General features: G+C 53.4%; 2 protein-coding genes across 3 annotated transcripts; one reads left to right on the top strand and one right to left on the bottom strand.

The window, feature by feature from the left end:
- The first annotated feature begins 336 nt into the window (after positions 1 to 336).
- On the top strand, positions 337 to 4,211 carry MED9 (mediator complex subunit 9). Its single transcript, XM_056866425.1, has 2 exons — positions 337 to 623; positions 3,991 to 4,211. Exons 1-2 carry the CDS (start codon positions 337 to 339, stop codon positions 4,205 to 4,207), a joined length of 504 nt encoding a protein of 167 aa, XP_056722403.1. The 3' UTR covers positions 4,208 to 4,211.
- A 9,121-nt stretch (positions 4,212 to 13,332) lies between these two features.
- On the bottom strand, positions 13,333 to 15,134 carry RASD1 (ras related dexamethasone induced 1). Of its 2 annotated transcripts, none has more exons than XM_056866265.1 (2): positions 14,849 to 15,134; positions 13,333 to 13,883 (listed from the first exon to the last, which is right to left on the bottom strand). In XM_056866265.1, the coding sequence occupies exons 1-2, from the start codon at positions 15,132 to 15,134 to the stop codon at positions 13,333 to 13,335; spliced, it is 837 nt and encodes a 278-aa protein (XP_056722243.1). The 2 variants fall into 2 exon arrangements, with proteins under 2 accessions (XP_056722243.1, XP_056722244.1); XM_056866266.1 differs by having other exon boundaries at positions 13,387 to 13,809.
- Between the last annotated feature and the right edge of the window lie 6,023 nt (positions 15,135 to 21,157).

The raw sequence follows: 21,157 nt of genomic DNA on the forward strand, positions 1-21,157 counted from the left end.
TCGAGTCAAGCTGTTTTTTTTTTGAATTGCAAAAGTTGCAATTGAGATAAAAGGCGGAGAAAGCAAAAAAAAGGCCGAGCCAGCGCAATTGCAATTGCAGAGGCGGAGAAAGCAAAGAAAAAACAGCTTGAGCAAAGCTGGGTGTTTTTTTTTTTAAATTGCAATTAATTGCAAAAATTGCAATTAATTGCAAAATTTGCAATTAATTGCAAAAATTGCAATTAAAATAAGAGGCGGTGAAAGCAAAAAAAAGGGGTCGAGGAAGCAAAATTGCAATTAAAATAAGCCAAAAATTGCAATTGACCCAGGCGGCCGAAGAGGCGGAGGCTCAGGCTCATGGCCGCGCCGGGGTCCGCGGCCGCCCTGGGGGGGTCCCGGGCCGAGGAGCCGCCGCCGCCGCCCCCCTCCGCGCCCCCGGCCCCCCCGGCCGCCGAGCAAGGGGGCCCGCCCCACCAGCAGCCGCCGCCGCAGCAGCCCTCGCCGGCCGAGCAGAAGCCCCCGCCGCCCCCCGCCGCCCCCCAGGCGCAGCAGCCGCCCCCCCAGCAGCCGCCCGCCGCCCCCGCCCCGCGCCCGGACCAGCAGGACGCCTCCTTCCTGCCCCTCGTGCACGACATCATCAAATGGTGAGATGGAGCCTCCCCGGGCGGGAGCAGTCTACCGCTGGAAGCGCCGCCGCGGGGGGGGAGGGGAAGGGGGGCGGCTCTAGTTCAAGGAACCCCCCCCTCCCAAGGGCAAGGGATCGCCTGCCCTGGACGTCCCTTGAAGGATGAGGAGGGGAGGGTTGGCCTGTGTCCCTCAAAGAGCCTCACGGAGCAGGAGGAGTCTACCGCTGGACACCCTCCAAAGAAAAGCAAGGAGGTCTCTCTGTGTCCCGAGTGAAAGGGAGCTGTCCAGAGCAGGACCAGTTGACCGCTGGAAAGGCGAGGAGGATTCTGGCCCTAGGCGAACCTCCGAGGGTGGGAGTAGTCTACCACTGGACACCCTCCAAAGAAAAGCAAGGAGGTCTCTCTCTGACCCCAGTGAAAGGAAGCTGTCCAGAGCAGGACCAGTTGACCGCTGGAAAGGCGAGGAGGATTCTGGCCCTAGGTGAGGAACCTCCAAGGGTGGGAGTAGTCTACCACCAGGCTCCCTCCAAAGAAAAGCAAGGAGGTCTCTCACTGTCCCTAGTGAAAGGAAGCTGTCCAGAGCAGAACCAGTTGACCGCTGGAAAGGCGAGGAGGATTCTGGCCCTAGGCGAGGAACCTCCAAGGGTGGGAGTAGTCTACCACCAGGCTCCCTCCAAAGAAAAGCAAGGAGGTCTCTCACTGTCCCTAGTGAAAGGAAGCTGTCCAGAGCAGAACCAGTTGACCGCTGGAAAGGCGAGGAGGATTCTGGCCCTAGGCGAGGAACCTCCAAGGGTGGGAGTAGTCTACCACCAGGCTCCCTCCAAAGAAAAGCAAGGAGGTCTCTCACTGTCCCTAGTGAAAGGAAGCTGTCCAGAGCAAAACCAGTTGACCGCTGGAAAGGCAAGGAGGATTCTGCCCCTCGATGAGGAACCTCCAAGGGTGGGAGTAGCCTACCACCGGACACCCTCCAAAGAAAAGCAAGGAGATCGGACTGTGTCCCTAGAGACAGGAAGCCGACCAGGGCAGATGTGGTTTACCACTGGATGTCCCATCTCTCCCCATCGAGGGTAAGGCAAGGAGGATTCTGTCCCTGGGTGAGGAAACTCCAAGGGCAGGAGTAGTCTACCACCAGACACTCTCCAAAAGGAAAGCAAGGAGATCGCTCTGTCATTAGTGAAAGGAAGCTTTCCAGGCCAGAAGCGGTCTACCACTGGGTGCCCCCCCCCCAGGAAAAGGCAGGGAGGATTCTGTTCATAGATAAGGAACCTCCATGGGCAGGAGTAGTTACCACTGAATCCACTCCAAAAGAAAATGTCTCCAGGGAAAGAAAGCCATCCAGGGTAGAAGCGGCCTACCACTGGATGTCTCCCCCTGGAAAGGAAAAGGAGCTTCTCTCCATCGGTAAATGAGCCTCCCAGGACAGCAGTAGTGTATCACTGGACACTCTGCAAAAATTTGGGCAGGAGGAAAGGGTCTCCTGTCCCTAGGGAAATGAACCTCCTAGGGCAAGGGGAGTTTACCATCCAACACCTCAAGGGGAAATAGGTTAAGGAACCTCCAAGGCCAGGAGGAGTCTACCACTATACAAGGAACAATTAGGGAGGGAGGGGGCCTCTCTGTCCTTAGCGAAAGGGACCTCTGAGTGGAGGGGGGGGAGGTGACTCGCTCGCACTTGCATGTCCTAAAAGACCGTCACTCGGGAAAAGTCACCAGACTGGGCAGGGTTTGGTTGGATTTGGCCAGACAGCTTTTTTACATCTGCTCTGGGTTTGGGGGTCTCCAGCCCCCCAAGCGCTCCTGCCTCCCTTTGGCCGATTGAGTCCAGTTACGAATATCCGGTCACTTACAGAGGCGTGTCTAAACAGTTGGGGCAGCGGTCCCCAAACCTTTTGGGCCGGTGGGCCTTCCGACACGGGACAGTGGCCACGGAGGCAGTGCCAACCGGAAACGGTCGCCCTCCGCACCCAAAATGTCCCGGTTGCTGTAAGCAAAAAAACCCCCAAAACCCTCCTACAAATGTCCGAGGTACTTCTGCACCACTCAGAAAATAGTCGGAGAGTAGAAAGTTCGGTACAACACGTAGGCTTGCTAGCGGAGTCTAAAAATGGGACTCCGGTGAATTGGGGGACGTGACGTCCGGAAAGTTGAAACGGGAGACGCCCGGAGTTCAGAGCGTCCTCATTGCTAAGAATCACTGCAAATGGGATTCTTACGTCCCATTTTGAACAGTGTGAACCCGGGACGAGATGTTTTTGGGCAGCCCGGCCAACCACATCTGGGACGGCACGTCGGGTCTGGAACAGATTAATCAGACTTGGGTGTGGGGGGAGAGAGAGAGAGACCTCCCTAAAACCCCGTCCGTTTGCAGAAGGCCAGCTTTGTTGACGCCGGTGTCGTATGACCAAAAGGAGCCATCCTGATGTTTACAAGCCCTTTTCGGCTTTTAATAAGCCCTGCTGGATCAGACCGAGGCCCATCCAGTCCAGCAGTCTGTTCACACAACGGCCAACCAGGTGCCTCTAGGAAGCCCACAAGCAAGACAAGTGCAGCAGCACCATCCTGCCTGTGTGTCCAAAGCACCTAATATAGTAGGCCTGCTCATCTGATTCTGGAGAGAATAATTATGCATCATGACTAGTATCCATTTCGACTAGTAGCCATGAACAGCCTTCTCCTCCATGAACATGTCCACTCCCCTCTTCGAGCCTTCCAAGTTGGCAGCCGTCGCCACATCCTGGGGCAGGGAGTTCCACAACTTAACAGGCTTAGCCCAATCTTGTCTCGGAAGCTGAGCAGGCTCCGCCTTTCTTAGTCAGTGTTAAAGAATTCCTCTCTTATCTGTAAATTGTAAGATAAACTGTCAAAGATAGGACATTTTGGAGGACATTGATTCATAGGGTCGCCATGATGGCACTTAACACACACAAGATAAATTGAAAAATGTGTCCCTCAAGGAGCATCACAGGGCAGGAGGAGTCTACCACTTAGTTAAATACTAAGCTCTCTATAAATAATCTGATTCAACTTTATATATTCTTTGTTATAGCATCTACATTTGTTTTTAAGGGTTTTTTTTGTTATTCTTCGTTTGGGAGGGGATTCTCTGTTTGAAAAATTAATTAATTTTTTAAAAAATTAAAACGCAGGAAAATCACAACTTCCTTTTCTTCCCCCGCTGCCCCAGTGACCCCTGACTTCCATGTTAGAAACACACACTGACCCACGCTGCATAATGCTTTTCCCAGGGAAACTACTGCTTCCAGGGTCTTTGTGGGGCAAGTCCCCGTTGAATTGCCGTGGCTGTACTCCAAAGACACTGCTCCAGGGGGACAGCGGAATCCTCTTCCGGCCCCAGCTAACGCCCGTTTTCGTCTCCCTCTCCCAGCATGGATAAAGACAGCCAGGACGTCCACCAGGTGCTGAGCGACCTGCGCACCAAGTTCGTGGAGATGCGCAAGCTGATCAAGGGCATGCAGGGCATCGGCGTGAGCCCCGAGTGCCAGCAGGAGCAGCTCCGGAGCCTCCGCGAGCAAGTCCGGACGAAGAGCGAGTTGCTGCAGAAGTATAAGAGCTTGTGCATGTTCGAGATCCCCAAGGAGTAGGGGGGAAAGGGACTTGGCCCAGAACGGCGCGTGCGAACAGCGGCTCCCGTCATTCCGAAACAGGACATGGCGTGTCCGGCACATCGATGTACTTAACATGTACCTTAATACTCTGACTTGGGCTGTTGTCCTGGCAGCGACGTAAAACTGGTTTGTGCTGCGGCACGGAGCTGATGGCATGTTGGGATATTCCGTGCACCTAGAAAGCTAGCTTTTCGGGGAGAATTTAGCCTGCGGGGCAGGGGGGGTTTGTGTGCAGGGAGGGTTTTTTTGTTTGTTTTGGAATACTCCTTGCACCTAGAAAGCTAGCTTCTCTGGGAGAATTTATCCTGCAGGGCTGGGGGGGTTTCTGTGTGCAGGGAGGGTTTTTTTTTTGTTTTGGAATACTCCTTGCACCTAGAAAGTTAGCTCCTCTGGGAAAATTTATCCTGCAGGGCTGGGGGGGGTTTGTGTGCAGGGAGGGTTTTTTTGGTTTTGGAATACTCCTCGCACCTAGAAAGCCAGCTTCTATGGGAGAATGTATCCTGGGGGGCAGGGTTTTTTTCTGAGTGCAGGGAGGGGTTTTGTTTTGACCGAGGACCGTGCTGCCACAGTCCTGATTTTGCTGTGTGCAAAAATTGGCCACATGAGTCTTTAACAAGCAAACAGAAAAGTTGAACTTTAGAAGAGAAATCCGTCGGGGACATTGATATCAGTACAGAGAAAGAAAATGTGTTTATTGGAAAAGCGTAGAGGGGCTAAAATTTAGAACGGCCTTTTGGTCCCGATTCCTGGTGAATACAGGAGGAATGAAGAGAAAAGCCCTCTGTTTAGACATGTCTGTATATATTTTGAGGTTCTTTTTTTGTTGAATGAACACTTCTTGATTCTGGGTTGATTTAAATTTTTAAAATAATAAAATGCAGAGGTTGCATTTTTTAAAAAAATAAAATGCAGTACGTTCTTTGTCTGTCAGCTGATTCGATCCCGCTTCCCCCGTAGAGGACAATTTGGCAAAATGCCTTTCCTGCATTTCAACCGGATTCAGCTACGCAGCCTTTCAAAGACAAATTTAAAAATGCATATTTAAAGTCCGTGGTTTAAAAACTTGAAAAGGCTCGTTGAGTTTTTGGAGGGGCGAGAACTCCAAAGTAGACGGGTGGGGTGTCAGCCGGCTACAAGAGATTTGGCTAAGGGTCCCGTCAAATATTTTGGTGCCCTGCATGTTATTACGAGAACAAACAAATAAAAACAGCTTTAATCAACAGCATTTTGATGCTTTTGCCAGTTACAAAAACAGATGAGCTAAACAGTGAAACTTGCTTTTTTAGAAGCGCGATGTGTTTGGAATTCAATGCATTTTCCAGGGTGGTCGGAAAGGACCAGCGTAAGGATGTGCCAAGGAGACAAAATGCTACCCAACTAATTTCCCCTCCCCCTGGTGTCTGTCTGCAGTCCGTGTTCTTTACTTATTAAAAAAAAGGAGAATAAAACTAACAAATTGTCTTTTTCTGCAACCCTGAACACACCCAAGAACAATGGGTTGTCAGAGAGATTCAATCGAACTCTAATGCAAAGTGCAAGGTGTCTTTTGCTGCAGGCAGGGTTGCCGTACCCCTGCTGGGGAGAATGGCTGACCCCATTTTACAGATTTGTTTTTCTGAGTGCACGGTGACTAGGCCTTGATGTAAGGTTGCATGCATAAGCTGCCTTATACTGAGTCAGACCTTTGGTCCATCAAAGTCAGTATTGTCTACTCAGACTGGCAGCGGCTCTCCGGGGTCTCAGGCAGAGGTCTTTCCCATCACCTCTTACCTGGCCCATTTTACTGGCGATGCCGTGGATTGAACCCGGAGCCTTCTGCATGAACGCACACGCAAAAAGCTGCCTTGTACTGAATCAGACCCGTGGTCCATTAAGGTTAGCCTTGTCTACTCAAACTTGCAGCGGCTCTCCAGGGTCTCGGGTAGGGGTCTTTCCCATTACCTGCCTGGTCCTTTTAACTGGAGATGCCGGGGATTGAAACTGGGACCTGGGACCTTCTGCATGCCAAGCAGATGCTCCTACCACTGAGCCATGGCCCCTCCCCTAGAAAATTATTCCTATGAACACATGAAGCTGCAGCCCTTCCTCACAAAGCCAGATCTGGGGTCGGCCGCCTTTTATAATCCAAGAGCCAAAGGTGGTCAAAATTCAGAGCAAGAATGCCTATTGCCATGAATGAAACGACACAATATTGACATACTAAGAATCGGTAAAGTTTCCACAGGCCAAATGCTGGTTGTTGGGAGTCCTTTGACGGGAAGCGGGACACTGCAAGTCATAAATATACTCGGCAACACCCTACAGGATTGTTTTAGTGCACTCGTATAAATCTGTGCATGCTTCGCACTCGGGATTCCTGGCAGCCGTTTGACCTCTACCCTGCTTCTTTCAGCAAAACATCTCTAAAAGGAACCCATAAAAATCATTCCCTTTGCAGGCACGTGGCTTTAGCATCCCATCCGCCCTTCCCAATACACTTTGAAGATTGCATTAGGGTTTTTTTTTTAACAGTATTCGGTTTCTTACTGAGCTGCGTTTGGCTCCGGAGCCAAAAGATGCGGTCTTTCGGGGGCTAGATCGAAAACGGAAGAGGAGCGAGGTTGGGGGGTGGGGGATCTGTTCTAAAAACACCCGGCATCTTTGAAAATCCTTTTCGGTGCCTTTTGAAAGGAAAGCGGCTCAGAGAACAAACAGCTCCCTGGAGTTGAACTCCGTGACAGGAGCAAAGGAATGTCAGAACATAAGAAACGCCCTGCTGGATCAGACCAGGGTCCATCAAGTCCCAACGGTGTGTTCATGCCGTGGCCAACCAGGTGCCTTTGGGAAGCCCATAAACAAGACATAAGAACATGAGAAAAGCCCCGCCGGATCAGACCAAGGTCCATCAAGTCCAGCAGTCTGTTCACGCAGGGGCCAACCGGGTGCCTCTAGGAAGCCCACAAGCAAGACGACTGCAGCAGCATTTATCCTGCCTGTGCTCCACGGCACCTGATATAACAGGCCTGCTCCTCCGATACTAGAGAGAATAGGTAGGCATCATGGCTAGTATTCATGTTGACTAGTAGCCATGGATAGCCCTATCCCCCATGAACATGTCCCTTCCCTCTTAAAGCCTTCCATGTTGGCAGCCATCACCACATCCTGGGGCAGGGAGTTCCACAGTTTATGCGTTGTGTGAAGAAGTACTTCCTTTTATAGTCCTCTTTCAGGTCTCCCCTTAACTGCCTTCTTTCCAAGCTAAACAGCCCCTAAGTGGGTAAGTAACTTGCCAACATAAAGCATGCAGCTGGGGATGGGGGGAGACCCTGAACAATGGGGCCCAACCCCGCTCTCCACCGGCCCGTGATGGCAGGACCTTTGGCACCAGAACAAAGATCTTGCTCTTTTCTGTAGCCTTCAGTTAAAAGTCACGAGAAACCGAGAGAGAAAGGAAGGGCGCGCTGATGCAACATGTTGAGGAGGACGAGGAATGCCTGAACTCTCTCACCCGCGCACACCCCTCTGCAATTTGCCCGGCCACGGTTGGACCACGCAGGGCTTGCGTCGCAAAGGTTGCCGCTTGTGCAAAGGTGGACGGGTACAAAACGCTGGCCCCGGCCCAAAGACGCCGAACAGCCGTCTTGTTTTCGGACTCGGGCTGGCGAGCAAGAGGGCCCTGGGTTATCAGCACGTAGGGCGTGGAGGGACTGAGAAAGAGAAGGAAGAGGTCATCGAGTTTCACTTTCCCCGTATTCTCCCTTCGTCCCGATTCGAACGCCTTTCTGGTCCCTGGAAAATCTGGCAGCGCCGATTTGGCGAAGGGAGCCGGCGTGAGTTTTGCACCAACTCCCCGTCTCCAGAGCGGGGTGTAGCCCGGCAGCAGCTTATTGCATTATTTTAAATGTTTTGCTTCATTTGTACCCTGCCTTTGCCCCTAATGGGGACCCAAAGCGGCTTACGTTCTTCTTCTTGCCTCCGTTTTATCCTCCCAACAGCCCTGTGAGGTAGGCTAGGCTGAGAGAGAGAGAGCTTGCCAGGTGCATTCAAGACCATGCACCCTGCTGTGCTTCACAGGGACACGGGTTTCCTTACTCACTGCGGGGGCTGATGTCTTGCGTTCCTCCACCCTTTATTTTGAATTTCCAGGCAAGCAAATTTTGAATTTCCAGGCAAACAGAGAAAACACATACACACATACAGAAGATGCTGTATGCAGACAGTGGGACTGTGTTAGGAGTTTTGCAGGCCTACTCTTGGGTAGTATGGCAACAAAGTGGAAACCTTCCTCCAAGGTGAAGGTTGAGTTTGGTCAACTTGGGTTAAAACCTCCTGCTGAGTTTCCCCGAGTATCTCTTCCTTGCTCCGAACGAAGCAGCCCTGCAGCACCTCCAGGACGTTTTAGTCTTCTGTCGCTGATCTAAAAGTCTCTTACAAAAGGAGCCTCGCTGAAGAAATTAACGTATGCAAAGGGTGGCAGTATGCAAGATATCAGCACCTATAGTAATTAAGGAACTCCGTTAAGTCCAGTAAGGGTGCATTGTCTGGAATTTGCTTAATGCATTCTAATTCAACAGTTTCACGTTAGATTCTCCCTTTGAGGTTCCTCTGGTTCAAGTGGCGGGTGGAACGCTGAAGGGGGTGCCAGGGTACCACAGGGCATTAGTCAGCATCCCCATCTGCCAGCCAGGGCAGACGGCATCCCATACCTTGGCGTGGACCCGCATGCCACCCACCACAAATCTAGCATGCCTTGCTCGGGGCCACAAAACACTCGAATCCAGGCCCGAATGCCCGTGTGTTAAGAAAAGCAAATGTAGAACGGCAGGAGGGGGCGATTCTGTGCCAGCGTTGCGTTCTGGGTTGCTGGAACAGGGCAGCCTGTGTCGCTTCACGTCCTTAGATCAGTATCTCTCCCTTTTTGTAGTTCAGTGGGGCGAGCAATGTCAGCGTGGGACAAAGAGACGCGGCTTCAAAAGAACTTGGCGACTTGGGAAGGTCCGGCTCCTTCGGTGTCCTGCTTCCCGCAGGGGCCAACCGGAGCAGGGCGCAACAGCCGACGCCCCTCTCCTGCTGAGCCTGACGCAGCATGTGGTGTTTAGAGGTATACTGCTCATGAACAGGGAGGCTCCGCTTGATCCTCAGGGCCGATAGCTGTCGAAAGCCAACCCTCCAAGGATGTATGGAATGTATGTAGCCATACCTCATCTAGGGTTGCCAGCTCCAGGTTGGGAAATTCCTGGAGAATTTTTTGGGGGGCTGGGGGGGGCGTTGGGAAGGGGAAGGACCTCAGCAGGGTATAACGCCATAGAGTCCACCTTCCAAAGTGGTTGTTTTCTCCAGGAGTACTGACCTCTCGCCTGGAGATCAGTTGTAATTCTGGGAGTTCTCCAGGGTCCACCTGGAGGCTGGCAACACTAATTGTGGCGCCAGAACATCAGGCGGATCTGGGAGACCCAGGTTCGAATCCCCCACTGTGCTACGGCCGCTTGCTGGGTGACCCCGGGCCGGTCACACACCCTCCGCCCAACCTACCTCTCAGGGTTGTCTTGAGGCTAAAAGGGAAAAGAGAATTGTGTCAGCCGCTTCGGGGAGAAAAGCGGAGTATCAATGAAATTAAATAGAGTTGCTTCCTGCGAGAAACCCAGGGCTGCGTACAGGATTCTCTCTTCCCTTTTGCCTTCCCAATGACCCTTTGAGGTAGGCTCGGCTGAAATAGAGTGATTGGCTCAATTTCACCCAGACAAGCTTCGTGGCAGTATAGGGATTATAACCCGGGTCTCCCAGAGCATAGCCTGACTATCCACGCTGGCTCCACGCAGCTGACTTTCCTGCACACGTCAGCACAAGAAGCTGCCTCCTACCGAGTCTGACCTTTGGGCCTATTGCCTGCTCTGGCCGGCAGCCGCTCTCCAGGGTCTCAGGCAGAGGTCTTTCATATAACCCATTATTGCATCCATTCAATTGGCAGTGCCGGGGGATTGAACCCGGGACCTTCGGCATGCCGAGCGGGGGCTCTGACCCCTAAACCACAGCCCCTCCCCAACAGTAGGGTTACCTGGCGGTTTTGTAACGTGACTCAGCATCTCTTCCACCACGTCTCAGGAGCGTCAGGACCAACCAAGTTGCAGGATCTCTCCAGCCAAGCTGCAGAAAGAGGAAATATTTCTCCTCCCTATTAGGGGCCAATCCAGACAGTGTGGTGCAGTGGTTACAGTGTGTGGCTAGGATCTGGGAGACTCAGGTTCGAATCCCCCCCCCCGCGCGCGCGCCGCAGAAGCTCACAGGGTGACCGGGGGCCAGGCCCCCTCTCCCAGCCTAGCCTACCTCACAGGGGGGGTTGTTGTGAGGGTAAAATGGAAGCGGGAAGAACAATGTTGTAAGCTGTTTTCGGTCCCCGTCGAGGGCGGGAAGTGGAATGTAAATATCTAAATTAAAAACTGGAATTGTAAAAAGAATATATGACCTTAGGCAGATCGTGAGAGGGAGGGCATCTTGGGCATCTTCTGGGCATGGAGTAGGGAGTCACTGGGTGTGTGTGTGGGTGTCGGGGGAGGTAGTTGTGAAATTCCTGCATTGTGCAGGGGGTTGGTCTAGATGACCGTGGTGGTCCCTTCCAGCTCTATGATTCTATATCCAATCGGAAGAGTTGTGCGTAGAGTGAAGGCACGCATACTACACCGGTCTCAAGCGAGCTAGTTTCTTGAAACTGGGGGTTTTTTGCGTGGTGTTTTGTTTTTTTTAATTTGGTGTTTTATTGTATTGGTCTTTTATTGCATTAAAACTGAATGTTGTTTGCTGTGGTTCAGTGTTTGCTTTCATCCTTTCTGGCCAAGGTCCCAGAACATGACATATTTAAGCTCCGTACATTGTTTTGGACATGGGAGAAACTCATTTTCCACGAGGGAACGTTTGCAGTTTACTGAGAACCCCCCCCCTCCCCTCCCGGGCCGGCTTTGTGCCTTATTTAGATCACTTTATTGACCATTTAAAACTTCCGTGGTCAGTGTCTCTGGGGGGAGGAACGAAAGAAAACCCTGACATAACATCTCAGAAATGGAAGATCTTGTAGGACTCACACTGTTAACTGTTATTAGCCACAGTTAAACAGAACCTCCACGTTCAGGAGCAGCCTATCAGTTGAAGGACAGGAACAAAGAGTGGGTGGTCACAGTTTGTATGTTCCTGACTAGCCCCTGCAGGTAATCATGTCCAACAGGATGACCCGATGGGGTGGGGTTGTGGCTCAGTTTGTAGAGCATCTGCTTGGCGTGCCGAAGGTCCCGGGTTCAATTGCCGGCATCTCCAATTAAAGGGACTAGGCAAGTAGGTGATGGGAAAGACCTCTTCCTAAGAGCTGCTGCTGGTCTAAGTAAATGCTGACTTTGATGGACCCAGGGTCTGATTCAGTATAAGGCAGCTTCATGTGTTCATCCACATGGGGGAGGGGGAGTGAAATCTTGGGGAGGGGCTGTGGCTCAGGGGTAGAGCATCTGCTTGGCATGCCGAAGGTCCCGGGTTCAATCCCTGGCATCTCCAGTTAAAAGGACCAGGCAAGGAGGTGATGGGAAAGACCCCTGCCTGAGAGCTGCTGCTGGGTCTAAGTAAATGCCGACTTTGATGGACCGAGGGTCTGACTCAGTATTCGGGTGACCCGAATGGGGCAGTTGTATTTATTTAAAGATGGGAAATGCCCCATTCTCCCATTAACGTGAGCAAGATTGGTGAGATTACCCGTTCACTTGGCTACATGGCCAGCAGGGGTCACTCTCCCAGATGCAATGACATTAGTTCAACAATTGGGCAGGGAAACCGCTTGGATCTGCAAAACACACCCCAGTTGAAAGCGGTTTTTGGAAATGTGCCAACACACACACACACACACACACACACACACACACCTCCCCATCACAATTTTACTGATACATTGGGAACTGAGGCACAGGGATCACATTTCATGTCCAGCACCCCCCCCCCCAAGTCAAAGCTGGCATCCTAACCACTAGGCAATACTGTCCCTGAGAGTTTTTGGGGACAGGGTCCTCTAAAAATGTATTTTTCTGAAAGATGGGAGAGAAGAATCATATGACCTTAACGCAACCACCATTTCAGCTCCTGACATCCCTCCCTTCAAGTCAAAGCTAGCACCCTAACCACTGAGCGATATTGCCTCTAGGAGAGTTAGGGGGGTGGGAACCCCCTAAGAAAATGGCTCGCCCCGAAAGATGGCAGAGAAGCACCGTACAATTTTAATGCTACCACTATTTCTTCACCTCATTTACACACACCTTCCCCCCCAACCCCCGCCCTGCAAACCGAATCACACCAAAAGCCAGACTGAAGACGTCATAGTTTGAAAAGTGTTTTTTTATTATTATTATTTTGTAGAAAAAATATAACAAAAAAGAGACAAACGTCGCACGCCGCAGAACCAACGAAGCTCTGGTTTTTGTTCAGGTCCGAGGACCAAAATACTCCGCGTGTAAAGTGCCTGTGGGTTTTTTCCCCCAAAAACATTCAGTTTTTTTTCCAAGAAAAAAAATCAAGACAGACAGACAATGTAAACACAAGAAAACTTGCCCAACGGCCTACCCCCCCTTGCTGTTCCCACATGTGGGGTAGGGGGGTAAAGGGTGTGGAGAATTTTGCCAACATTTTCAACAGCAGACAGGTTTTCTTTTCAAGTGCTTCCCAAGAGCACAGAGACATTACGGACAGATGTCCAGAAGTCCGAATGGGCAGGTTTCGCCCTCGGGGCAGACCCCCCCTCCAAACACCAATCCCCCCACAACCTCAAGTCTTACACAAAATAAGAGGTTTGAGGGGGACGTCCTTTTTACTGCCACGGTCGGTCTCCCTTTTCCGAAAGACCCCTCCGCCGCCAGTCCAAAGTCTCATCTTGCGCCAGGGAGTGCCGTCCCCCAACAGTCTCGACTCCCCCCTTCCTCCAAAACCGGGGAACAGATGGAAAAAAAAAGAGAGTCCCCCATTCCAAAGAAAGAGGAGGTTGGAGGGCACAGCGCCCCGGAGGGGCGGGCGATGCCACCCTTGGCACAAGGCGGATGCCACCCGTTGGGCGGCTGAGTCTCGATAGCAAAACAGCCAGGGGTCACGCCGACGCCCTCCTAGCTGATCACGCACCGCTCTTTGTCCTTGGCCTGCCCGCCTCGGATGGCTTTCTCCCGGATGTACATGAGGTCACTGTGCACGCTGGGGCGGCGGGCAAAGGGGGCCACGATGCCGTAGGCCTCCCCGCCAGCCTCCCGGCCGCCTTCCTTGAGGAGTTTCTTGCCCTTGAGGGCTTTCTTCTGCAGGAGCTCACAGTACTGGACCGAGACTTTGCGGTGGAGGTCCGGGCTCATCTCGCTGGGCAGCTTGGCCATGGCGAAGAGGGCCCGGAACATCTGGTCCAAGCTGCTGTTCTTCTTGGCCGAGATCTCGAAGTAGGCGCACTTCTTGGGGTCGGGGCCCACCAGCTGCTCGATCTCCCGGGGGCCGACCTCCCGGTAGAAGTCCCGGTCGCCCTTGTTCCCGCAGATGACCAGGGGGACGTCGGCGCTCTCCTTGGTTTTGTTCTTCAAGCAGGACTTGGTCTCCATGATCTGCTGCTTAAGGCGCTGGACCTCCTCGAAGGAGTCACGGTTGTCCAGGCTGAAGACGAGGATGAAGACGTCTCCTGGGGAGGGGAAGATGGAGAGAGGCAGGGTTAGACCTCGGCGAGGGAAACAGTTCTCTGAGCCCAGAAAAGCAAATCACATTTCGGTATAGGGCCAGATTCGAGTCCAGTAGTGCCTTAGAGAGAAGATTTCCAGGGTCTAATCTTTGCAGGGTCAAAGCGCCCTTCCCCAGCTCTGGATTCGAATCTAGCTAGTCTCGCTGCAGACCAACACGGCCACCCTGGGAAAAGATCCTTCATTTCGGACTAGAGAAAGGTTGCACATTTGCAAGTGGCCGATTCTGCAGGTACAGGCAGTTTAAAGAGGCTTGCTACTTTGGAGGGGGGGTGCAGCAAAGAGAAAATGCAAGGGGATCCCCCCCCCAATGAGGCACTCTGCAATCCCTAAATTGCATTTCCTTGCTAATAAATTACCCCCCCCCCCCGTTCTCCCTGGAATTGCAACCTTTTAAAGAATTTCCCGGCTCCTTTCTGCAAACCCTCTCACTGAAATGCAGTTTGTCCGCAGCCGGATCGCTTTGCAGGCAAGCCGGGAAGCCTTTCTGGGGGGGTTTCTGCACCCCCCCTTAAAAAAAAAACCCCAGGCAACGAAAGCGAAGCCTTTTCACCATTGCAATCCTACGCAAAGCTACTCCAGCCTAAGGCACCACAACCACGAAGTGCAGAGGAGCGAGATTCGAACTCTGCCCAAATCTGCATTCGGGAAAACCCTCGCGGAGGAGCCAGCGTCGACTTGGGAGTAAGCCCCGTCGAAGCCAGCAAGGCGGGACCCTCAGGGTGGCTTTGCGGGGGTCCTAAGAGAAGCGGCTGGAAAATCAGCCGCAGTCCCCCCACCCTGGTCCAACAGGTCGGCGAGGTTTTCCGAGGGGGGAAACCTCAGCCCCCGGTTGGACCCCACCCCACCAGCGTCAAAAAAAACCCCCCCAAACCCCTTGCCCGGGCCCTTCTGCTTCACACCGCCTCACCTGTGAGGATGGAGAGGCGCCGCATGGCCGGGAAGGGGTGGTTGCCGGAGGTGTCCAGGATGTCCAACTGGTAGACCTCCCCGCGGATGCTGTAGAACTTGCGGTGGAAGTCCTCGATGGTGGGGGTGTACTGGTCGTCGAAGCGGCCGGTGAGGAAGCGGGAGACGATGGCCGTCTTGCCCACCTTGGACGAGCCCAGCACCACCATGCGGGAGCGGTTCTTGGGCGGGATGCCCCGCTCCGCCTCGCTGGGACCCATCTTCTTGATCATCTCCGCCAGGCGCATTGGGCAGAGCCTCGACGGGGCGCACGGAGGAGGAGGAAGAGGAGGAGGAGGAGGAGGAGGAAGAGGCGGCGGTGCGAGCAGGCTTGGGGCGGAGGCGAGCGACTGAGCCGAGCGCAGCTGCCGGCCGGCCTTATGTAGGCACCGGGGGGACCGCCCCTTCGAAGGGGGGTGGCCAAGGGGGACGGCAATGGGGCCTCTGGGCGGGGGCAGAGGGCCGTGTGTGTGTGTGTGTGTGTGTGTGTGTGTGTGTGTGTGTGTGTGTCCCAGGGCCGCCCCCCCCCCCGGGCTTTGCAAGGCTCTGGCACAGGACCGGCTCCTGGACGGTTCTTGCGCGCAGGAGGAAACCCGGCTGGGTTCTTGCGCGCAGCCCAGGGTTGCGGCGACCGGCGACCCCCCCCCAAGGGAGGGGGCCTCTGGGCGGGTGCAGAGGGCCGTGTGTATGTGTGTGTCCCCCTCCCCAGCGCCGCCCCCCCGGGCTTTCCAAGGCTCTGGCACAGGACCGGCTCCTGGACGGTTCTTGCGCGCAGCCCAGGGTTGCGGCGACTGGCGACCCCCCCAAGGGAGGGGGCCTCTGGGCGGGTGCAGAGGGCCGTGTGTATGTGTGTGTCCCCCCCACAAGCGTCGCCCCCCCCCCCGGGCTTTCCAAGGCTCTGGCACAGGACCGGCTCCTGGACGGTTCTTGCGCGCAGCCCTGGGTTGCCGCGACCGGCGACCCCCCCCCCAGGGGAGGGGGTCTCTGGGCGGGTGCAGAGGGCCGTGTGTGTGTGTGTGTGTGTCCTCCCCCCAGCGCCGCCCCCCCGGGCTTTCCAAGGCTCTGGCACAGGACCGGCTCCTGGACGGTTCTTGCGCGCAGGAGGAAACCTGGACGGGTTCTTGCGCGCAGCCCAGGGTCGCGGCGACCCCCCCCCCGGCGAGGCGGAGGGCCAAAGCCCCCCAGCCCGCTCGCCCAGCGGTTTGGCCCGCGGTTGCACGTCGGGGCAGGGCGCCCCTGAGCAGGTGCAGAGGGCAGCGCGCGCCTCCTCCTCTCCAGGGCTTGGGGACGAAGAGGCTGCTTTGGAGAGGGTGGCGCGCCCTGGGGAACCGGCGCATTGGACTTGGGGGGGGGCACGGCGGACCCCTTGTTCTTCATGGGGAAACAGAGGACGGTTGGGGTTTGGGGAAAGGAGGCTGGAGGACATGGGGCTGGAGTGGGGATTTGGAGGGACCCCTTTTGCAGAGGGGGGAGCTGAGGCTGTCATGGGGTTGAGCCAAGGGGGCCAGGAATGTGGGCCTGGGCTGCAACAGGCGCTCCGGGCCCTTCCGAGTTGAAGGGCTGTGGCTCAGAAACGCTCTGCACGTGCTCAGGGGACACACTTCTGCAGCCCATCTCCCGGGGGCCGACCCTTGGGAAGATGGGAGAAATTCTCCTTGCCCCCCCCCCCCAGGGATTAGGGCCGCAGGCTTTCCCCGGGACTCAGCCCCATAGAGGAAAATGGGACTTGCTTCCAAGTAGACCCACTGAGGCTTGCTTCGGGAAGGGGATCGGGGCCTTTGCCCGGGTGGCCTCCGCCCAGGAAAGACTCAGGTGCGCTAAGCTCCCAAAGAGCCTCAGGCGGCAACCTCAGCGAGACAGTGGTGAGCCCCCGCACCTATTTGCGGGCCAGGAGCAGCTCTAGGGGGCGAGTTCCCCCTCCCCAGCAGGGTGGAGGGCAGGAAGGGGCCGTGGCTCAGTGGTAGAGCCTCTGCTTGGCATGCAGAAGGTCCCAGGTTCAACCCCTGGCATCTCCAGTTAAAGGGACCAGGCAAGTAGGTGATGGGAAAGACCCCTGCCTGAGACCCTGGAGAGCTGCTGCCGGTCTGAGTAGACAATACTGACTGTGATGGACCAGGGGTCTGATCCAGTATAAGGCAGCTTCATGTGTTCCTCCTCCCAACCCATTTGCCAAGCAGTTTGGTGCACGGTTGCTCATAAGTAAGCCCCCCCAAATCCCCTAAGGATTGCAGTCTCCATAGCATCGCAGTCTTCATAGTAACTGGGGGAGGGCAAAGATGAATGGGGCCGGCTTGGGGGCCGCCCCCTCTGCAGGGGTCCTCTTGTGGACTGCATTTTCCTGGCGGAGAGCGATGTGGGGAAAACAAATCTCAGCATGAGAGATGATCTTTCTTTTTTTCCTGCAAGAGTTCAAGGGGACCCAAAAATTGGCCACTCCACTTCATTCCCCCCCCCTCCGCTGCCAAATCTATTTACTATCCCCCAAACCATCACAAACAAAACAAGGATATTTTCCCTCCCCTCCAAGCCGTGACTCAGCTCTGCAAGATGAGGCCGCACTGAGAAATTAATCGCCTCTTTCGTGAGGCGGAGGCGTGCTTAAATCACCCTGACTCCCGGAGAGTCAAAGACTCCCTCTCCTGTTCCACAGCAAGAGCATCCCCTGAACATGCGCAGAGGGCCCTCAGCTGGGCCCTCGCGGACGGAGACTGCAGTGCCGAGTCCGCCGTCACCCCCAGATTCTCAGGAGCCCCCTGGGCCGCCTCAGTTTCCCCATCTGTAAAATGGTAGGATCGTTTCCAGGGCTCCCCCCCCAAATGCATGCAGATTCGGTGCATTCAGATTCTCTGGTCTGCAGTCCGCCTCAGTTTCCCCATCTGTCAAATGGTATGGTCCTTTTCAGGGCCCCCCAACTGCATGCAGATTCTCTGCTGTGCATCTCCGCTGCAGCTTGTGGGGAAGAAAGAATTGCCGGCTGTTCTCCCACAACTCCGGGCACCCGGCCAATTCCAGACCCGTCTCTCTCTCCCCCCAACTTCAGCTGTTATTCCTTTCTCCCAGAGTAAACACCAACCTTTTTTCTCTTTATTGCCTTTGCAAAATGAGAAGGGGGGTGGGGGGAACTCAGCCAGGGAGATCACAGCGGTGGCGGGGAAAATGTTAATCTTTAACTGAATAAAAAGGATCCCCTGTTGACGGGAGTTATGCACGGTTTCATAAGAGGGGCAAGGAGCCAGAGAAATTTAAGTTGTATTTGGTTTGGGGGGCTCTTGTTTCACGCCTCCTCTTTAAACGCGTCCTTTGGGAAGCCAACGGGCCTGCTTCAGATGTACCTGGATGTACAGTGGGGTCCTGGCAAGAACAGGCCCCCTTGCTCCACTGGGGAAAAACCTGTGTCTCGGACACCGTGCCAGTAAGTGGGTCAACTTCAGCAGGGGCATCAGATTGGTAATAAGAAGCCGTGAAAATATATTATTGACAACATTTTCAAGTTCTGGTGGGAAACCAAGGGCCAGAGAGCAACCACGAGGCGTAGAGAGGCAGCAGGTCGGGCACTTTTTCATTGGCAGTGCCATTGAATCCAGTGAAGAGCACATTTGGCTATTTAATATGGGCGGAAGGAGATATAGGTAGGTGATTCTGGCCAGCAGCAGGATCATCTTTTTTTTTTGCAGTGCCTTCAGAGTAGGAGCAGTCTATCTGACTAGTGCAAGCCCTGAATTTTAAGCCACATTACGTCCGCCATCCTTTCTAACCCGCCTCAGATTTGGCCCATCGCTTCCCACAAAACGGAGGAAAGGAAGGAAATAAAATAAAATTCATTCTGGGCGTTACTCCTGTAACTAGTATATTTGGGTAGCCCTGAATTTCTCTGTATTGATTAGTCCGGAACGTCACATTCACAGATGGAGCGCCTGCCAGGGGATGAAAATGCATTTCCCATTGGCCCATACAATTTAAGTCTGGGTTTTCATGCATTTTACACAACAGACAAATAAAATAATATTCCTCCCAGAATGTTAAATGTTAAAATGCAAGCAGAGCAGGGATCATTCATGCAAAAAAAGGCCGCAACATTTTGGCTTCTCATACCAATCCATTTCTTGAAACAAAACAAAACGGGGAAACGTTTCTTTATTTTGTGCCCCGTTTCCTCCTTTGTGGGGACCTGAAGGGGCTCACGAAATGGTTCTCCCCTCCTCCAGAGTAAATCCACATCGCATCGGACGCTTCTCCCTGCCCTGTCTGGCCAACCTCATATTTATGCTGAGAAAACACACTAACGCCTGAAGAATAAATATCCTTTTAATATCCTGGGATAAATTCCCATTGGGTGGGATTGTGGGGGAAAGTTGCAGTATTGCAATTTCTCCGCTATAGGGCAGCAGAGGGTACACTTTGCATCTTTTTCGAGGATGCGCAGATTGGGTACCAAAAATGGGGGGGGGGGTTTAAAGCAGAAATGTATTGAAGCCCATGGGAGGGGAGGGTACAACTGGTGACTTTGGAAGCACGTCCAAAGAGAGTTGTTGGCAAGAGATAAAAGAGGGCAGAGGAGAGCAGGGAGTCCTCCCAATATTGGCAACGCTATTGCCTCGAGGCTTAATAGTAATAAAATTCACTTCTTAATAACTGTGGCCGGCCCACGGACATGTACGGTGCGGGTGGGTGGAAAGGTTTGAGCAAATGGACTTAGGGACTCCTGCAACTTTCTCCCCAGCGATCCTGTATCACATGGACACATGAACACACGGAGCTGCCTTAGACTGAATCAGACCTTTGGACCATCAAGGTCAGTATTGTCTGCTCAGACCGGCAGCGGCTCTCCAGGGTCTCAGGCGGAGGTCTTTCCCATCACCTACTTGCTTAGTCCCTTTAACTGGAGAGGCCGGGGATGGAACCTGGGACCTTCTGCATGCCAAGCAGATGCTCTACCCCTGGGCCACGGCCCCTATTGGGCATTTCTTTTTCAGTGTGCAAATATTACCCCCAAGTTCAAACGTTTGCACCATGAAAGACCCTCGCTGAAAACAACGTGGCCCCCTCTCCCTGACATCCGTCCACCAGCCATGTTTCCTGCACCCTCATTCAAATTTGCAATGAACCCTGCCTCAAGTTCTCTGGAGCGCTCTTCTCCAAAACAAGCGCACCTTACTGACACCAGCTTCCGTTTCCAACCATGGGGGGATGCGGGAATGCAGCAAAACAGGAATGGAGACACTGGTCATGAGGGCTGGTGGTGGTGGGGGACACAACGGCAGAGACTCTGAGACAAGGAGCACTTATCCCTTAAACGGATCTGGAAGTGGCATGGTGCCCGGTGCCCGCCGAGTGTTTTTAAAAAGTGGGTGGGACCAAATGGGGCTGCCGATTGGCCACTAGAGATTTGATTGGCTGTGGGGATTTATTTATTTATTTTTGCAGCTGTGTCTACCACTGCAGGAAAAGGTGGGAAGTAAATAAAATAAATAAAATGAACATGCGTTTTTGCAGAATAGATAGGTGGGGCAAATCTCCATGCCTAATAGGGTTGCCAGGTCCCTCTTCGCCACTGGCGAGAGGTTTTTGGGGCGGAGCCTGAGGAGGGCGGGGTTTGGGGAGGGGAGGGACTTCAATGCCATAGAGTCCAATGGCCAAAGCGGCCGTTTTCTCCAGGGGAGCTGATCTCTTGTCGGCTGGAGATCAGTTCTAACAGCAGAGGATCGCCAGCTAGTGCCTGGAGGTTAGGAAGTCAGTACAGGAGCGAAAAACACGTATAGGTGCAAAGGCTGTTTATATGCTACTGTGTCTAATATAATACGCACTCATAAATACACAAAGTGAACAACACATACAAATATATCATGCACAAACATACAGAACCATCTCAAGGATGGTGGTAACCAGGAACAGTTCAATTCAAAAGTGCAATGTCTCTCAAAGTATACACATCAATCTTCTATATTCTGTATTCGTCTCATGCAGGTAAGTGAGCAGATATAACAGATATTTAATATTCAAGGAGGAGTTATATATCTGTTATATCTGCTCACTGACATTGCACTTTTGAATTGAACCGTTCCTGGTTACCACCATCCTTGAGATGGTTCTGTATGTTTGTGCCTGATATATTTGTATGTGCTGTTCACTTTGTGTATTTATGAGTGCGCATTATATTAGACACAGTAGCATACAAACAGTCTTTGCACCTGTACGTGTTTTTCGCTCCTGTAGTGACTTCCTAATCTCCCGATACTAGTACAGTGGTGGCTATTTTCTCCCCCAATGCCTG

The sequence above is a fragment of the Euleptes europaea genome, chromosome 21 (assembly GCF_029931775.1).
Source record: "Euleptes europaea isolate rEulEur1 chromosome 21, rEulEur1.hap1, whole genome shotgun sequence".
Lineage (NCBI taxonomy): Eukaryota > Metazoa > Chordata > Lepidosauria > Squamata > Sphaerodactylidae > Euleptes > Euleptes europaea.

What these genes read in the sequence shown, in the direction of transcription:
- MED9 (XM_056866425.1), top strand. Translation starts at nt 337, where the DNA reads ATGGCCGCGCCGGGGTCCGCGGCCGCCCTGGGGGGGTCCCGGGCCGAG. An exon ending in GTGCACGACATCATCAAATG is followed by an intron (nt 624 to 3,990) that starts GTGAGATGGAGC and finishes TCCCTCTCCCAG; the next exon opens with CATGGATAAAGACAGCCAGG.
- RASD1 (XM_056866265.1), bottom strand. Translation starts at nt 15,134, where the DNA reads ATGCGCCTGGCGGAGATGATCAAGAAGATGGGTCCCAGCGAGGCGGAG. An exon ending in GCGCCTCTCCATCCTCACAG is followed by an intron (nt 13,884 to 14,848) that starts GTGAGGCGGTGT and finishes TCCCCTCCCCAG; the next exon opens with GAGACGTCTTCATCCTCGTC.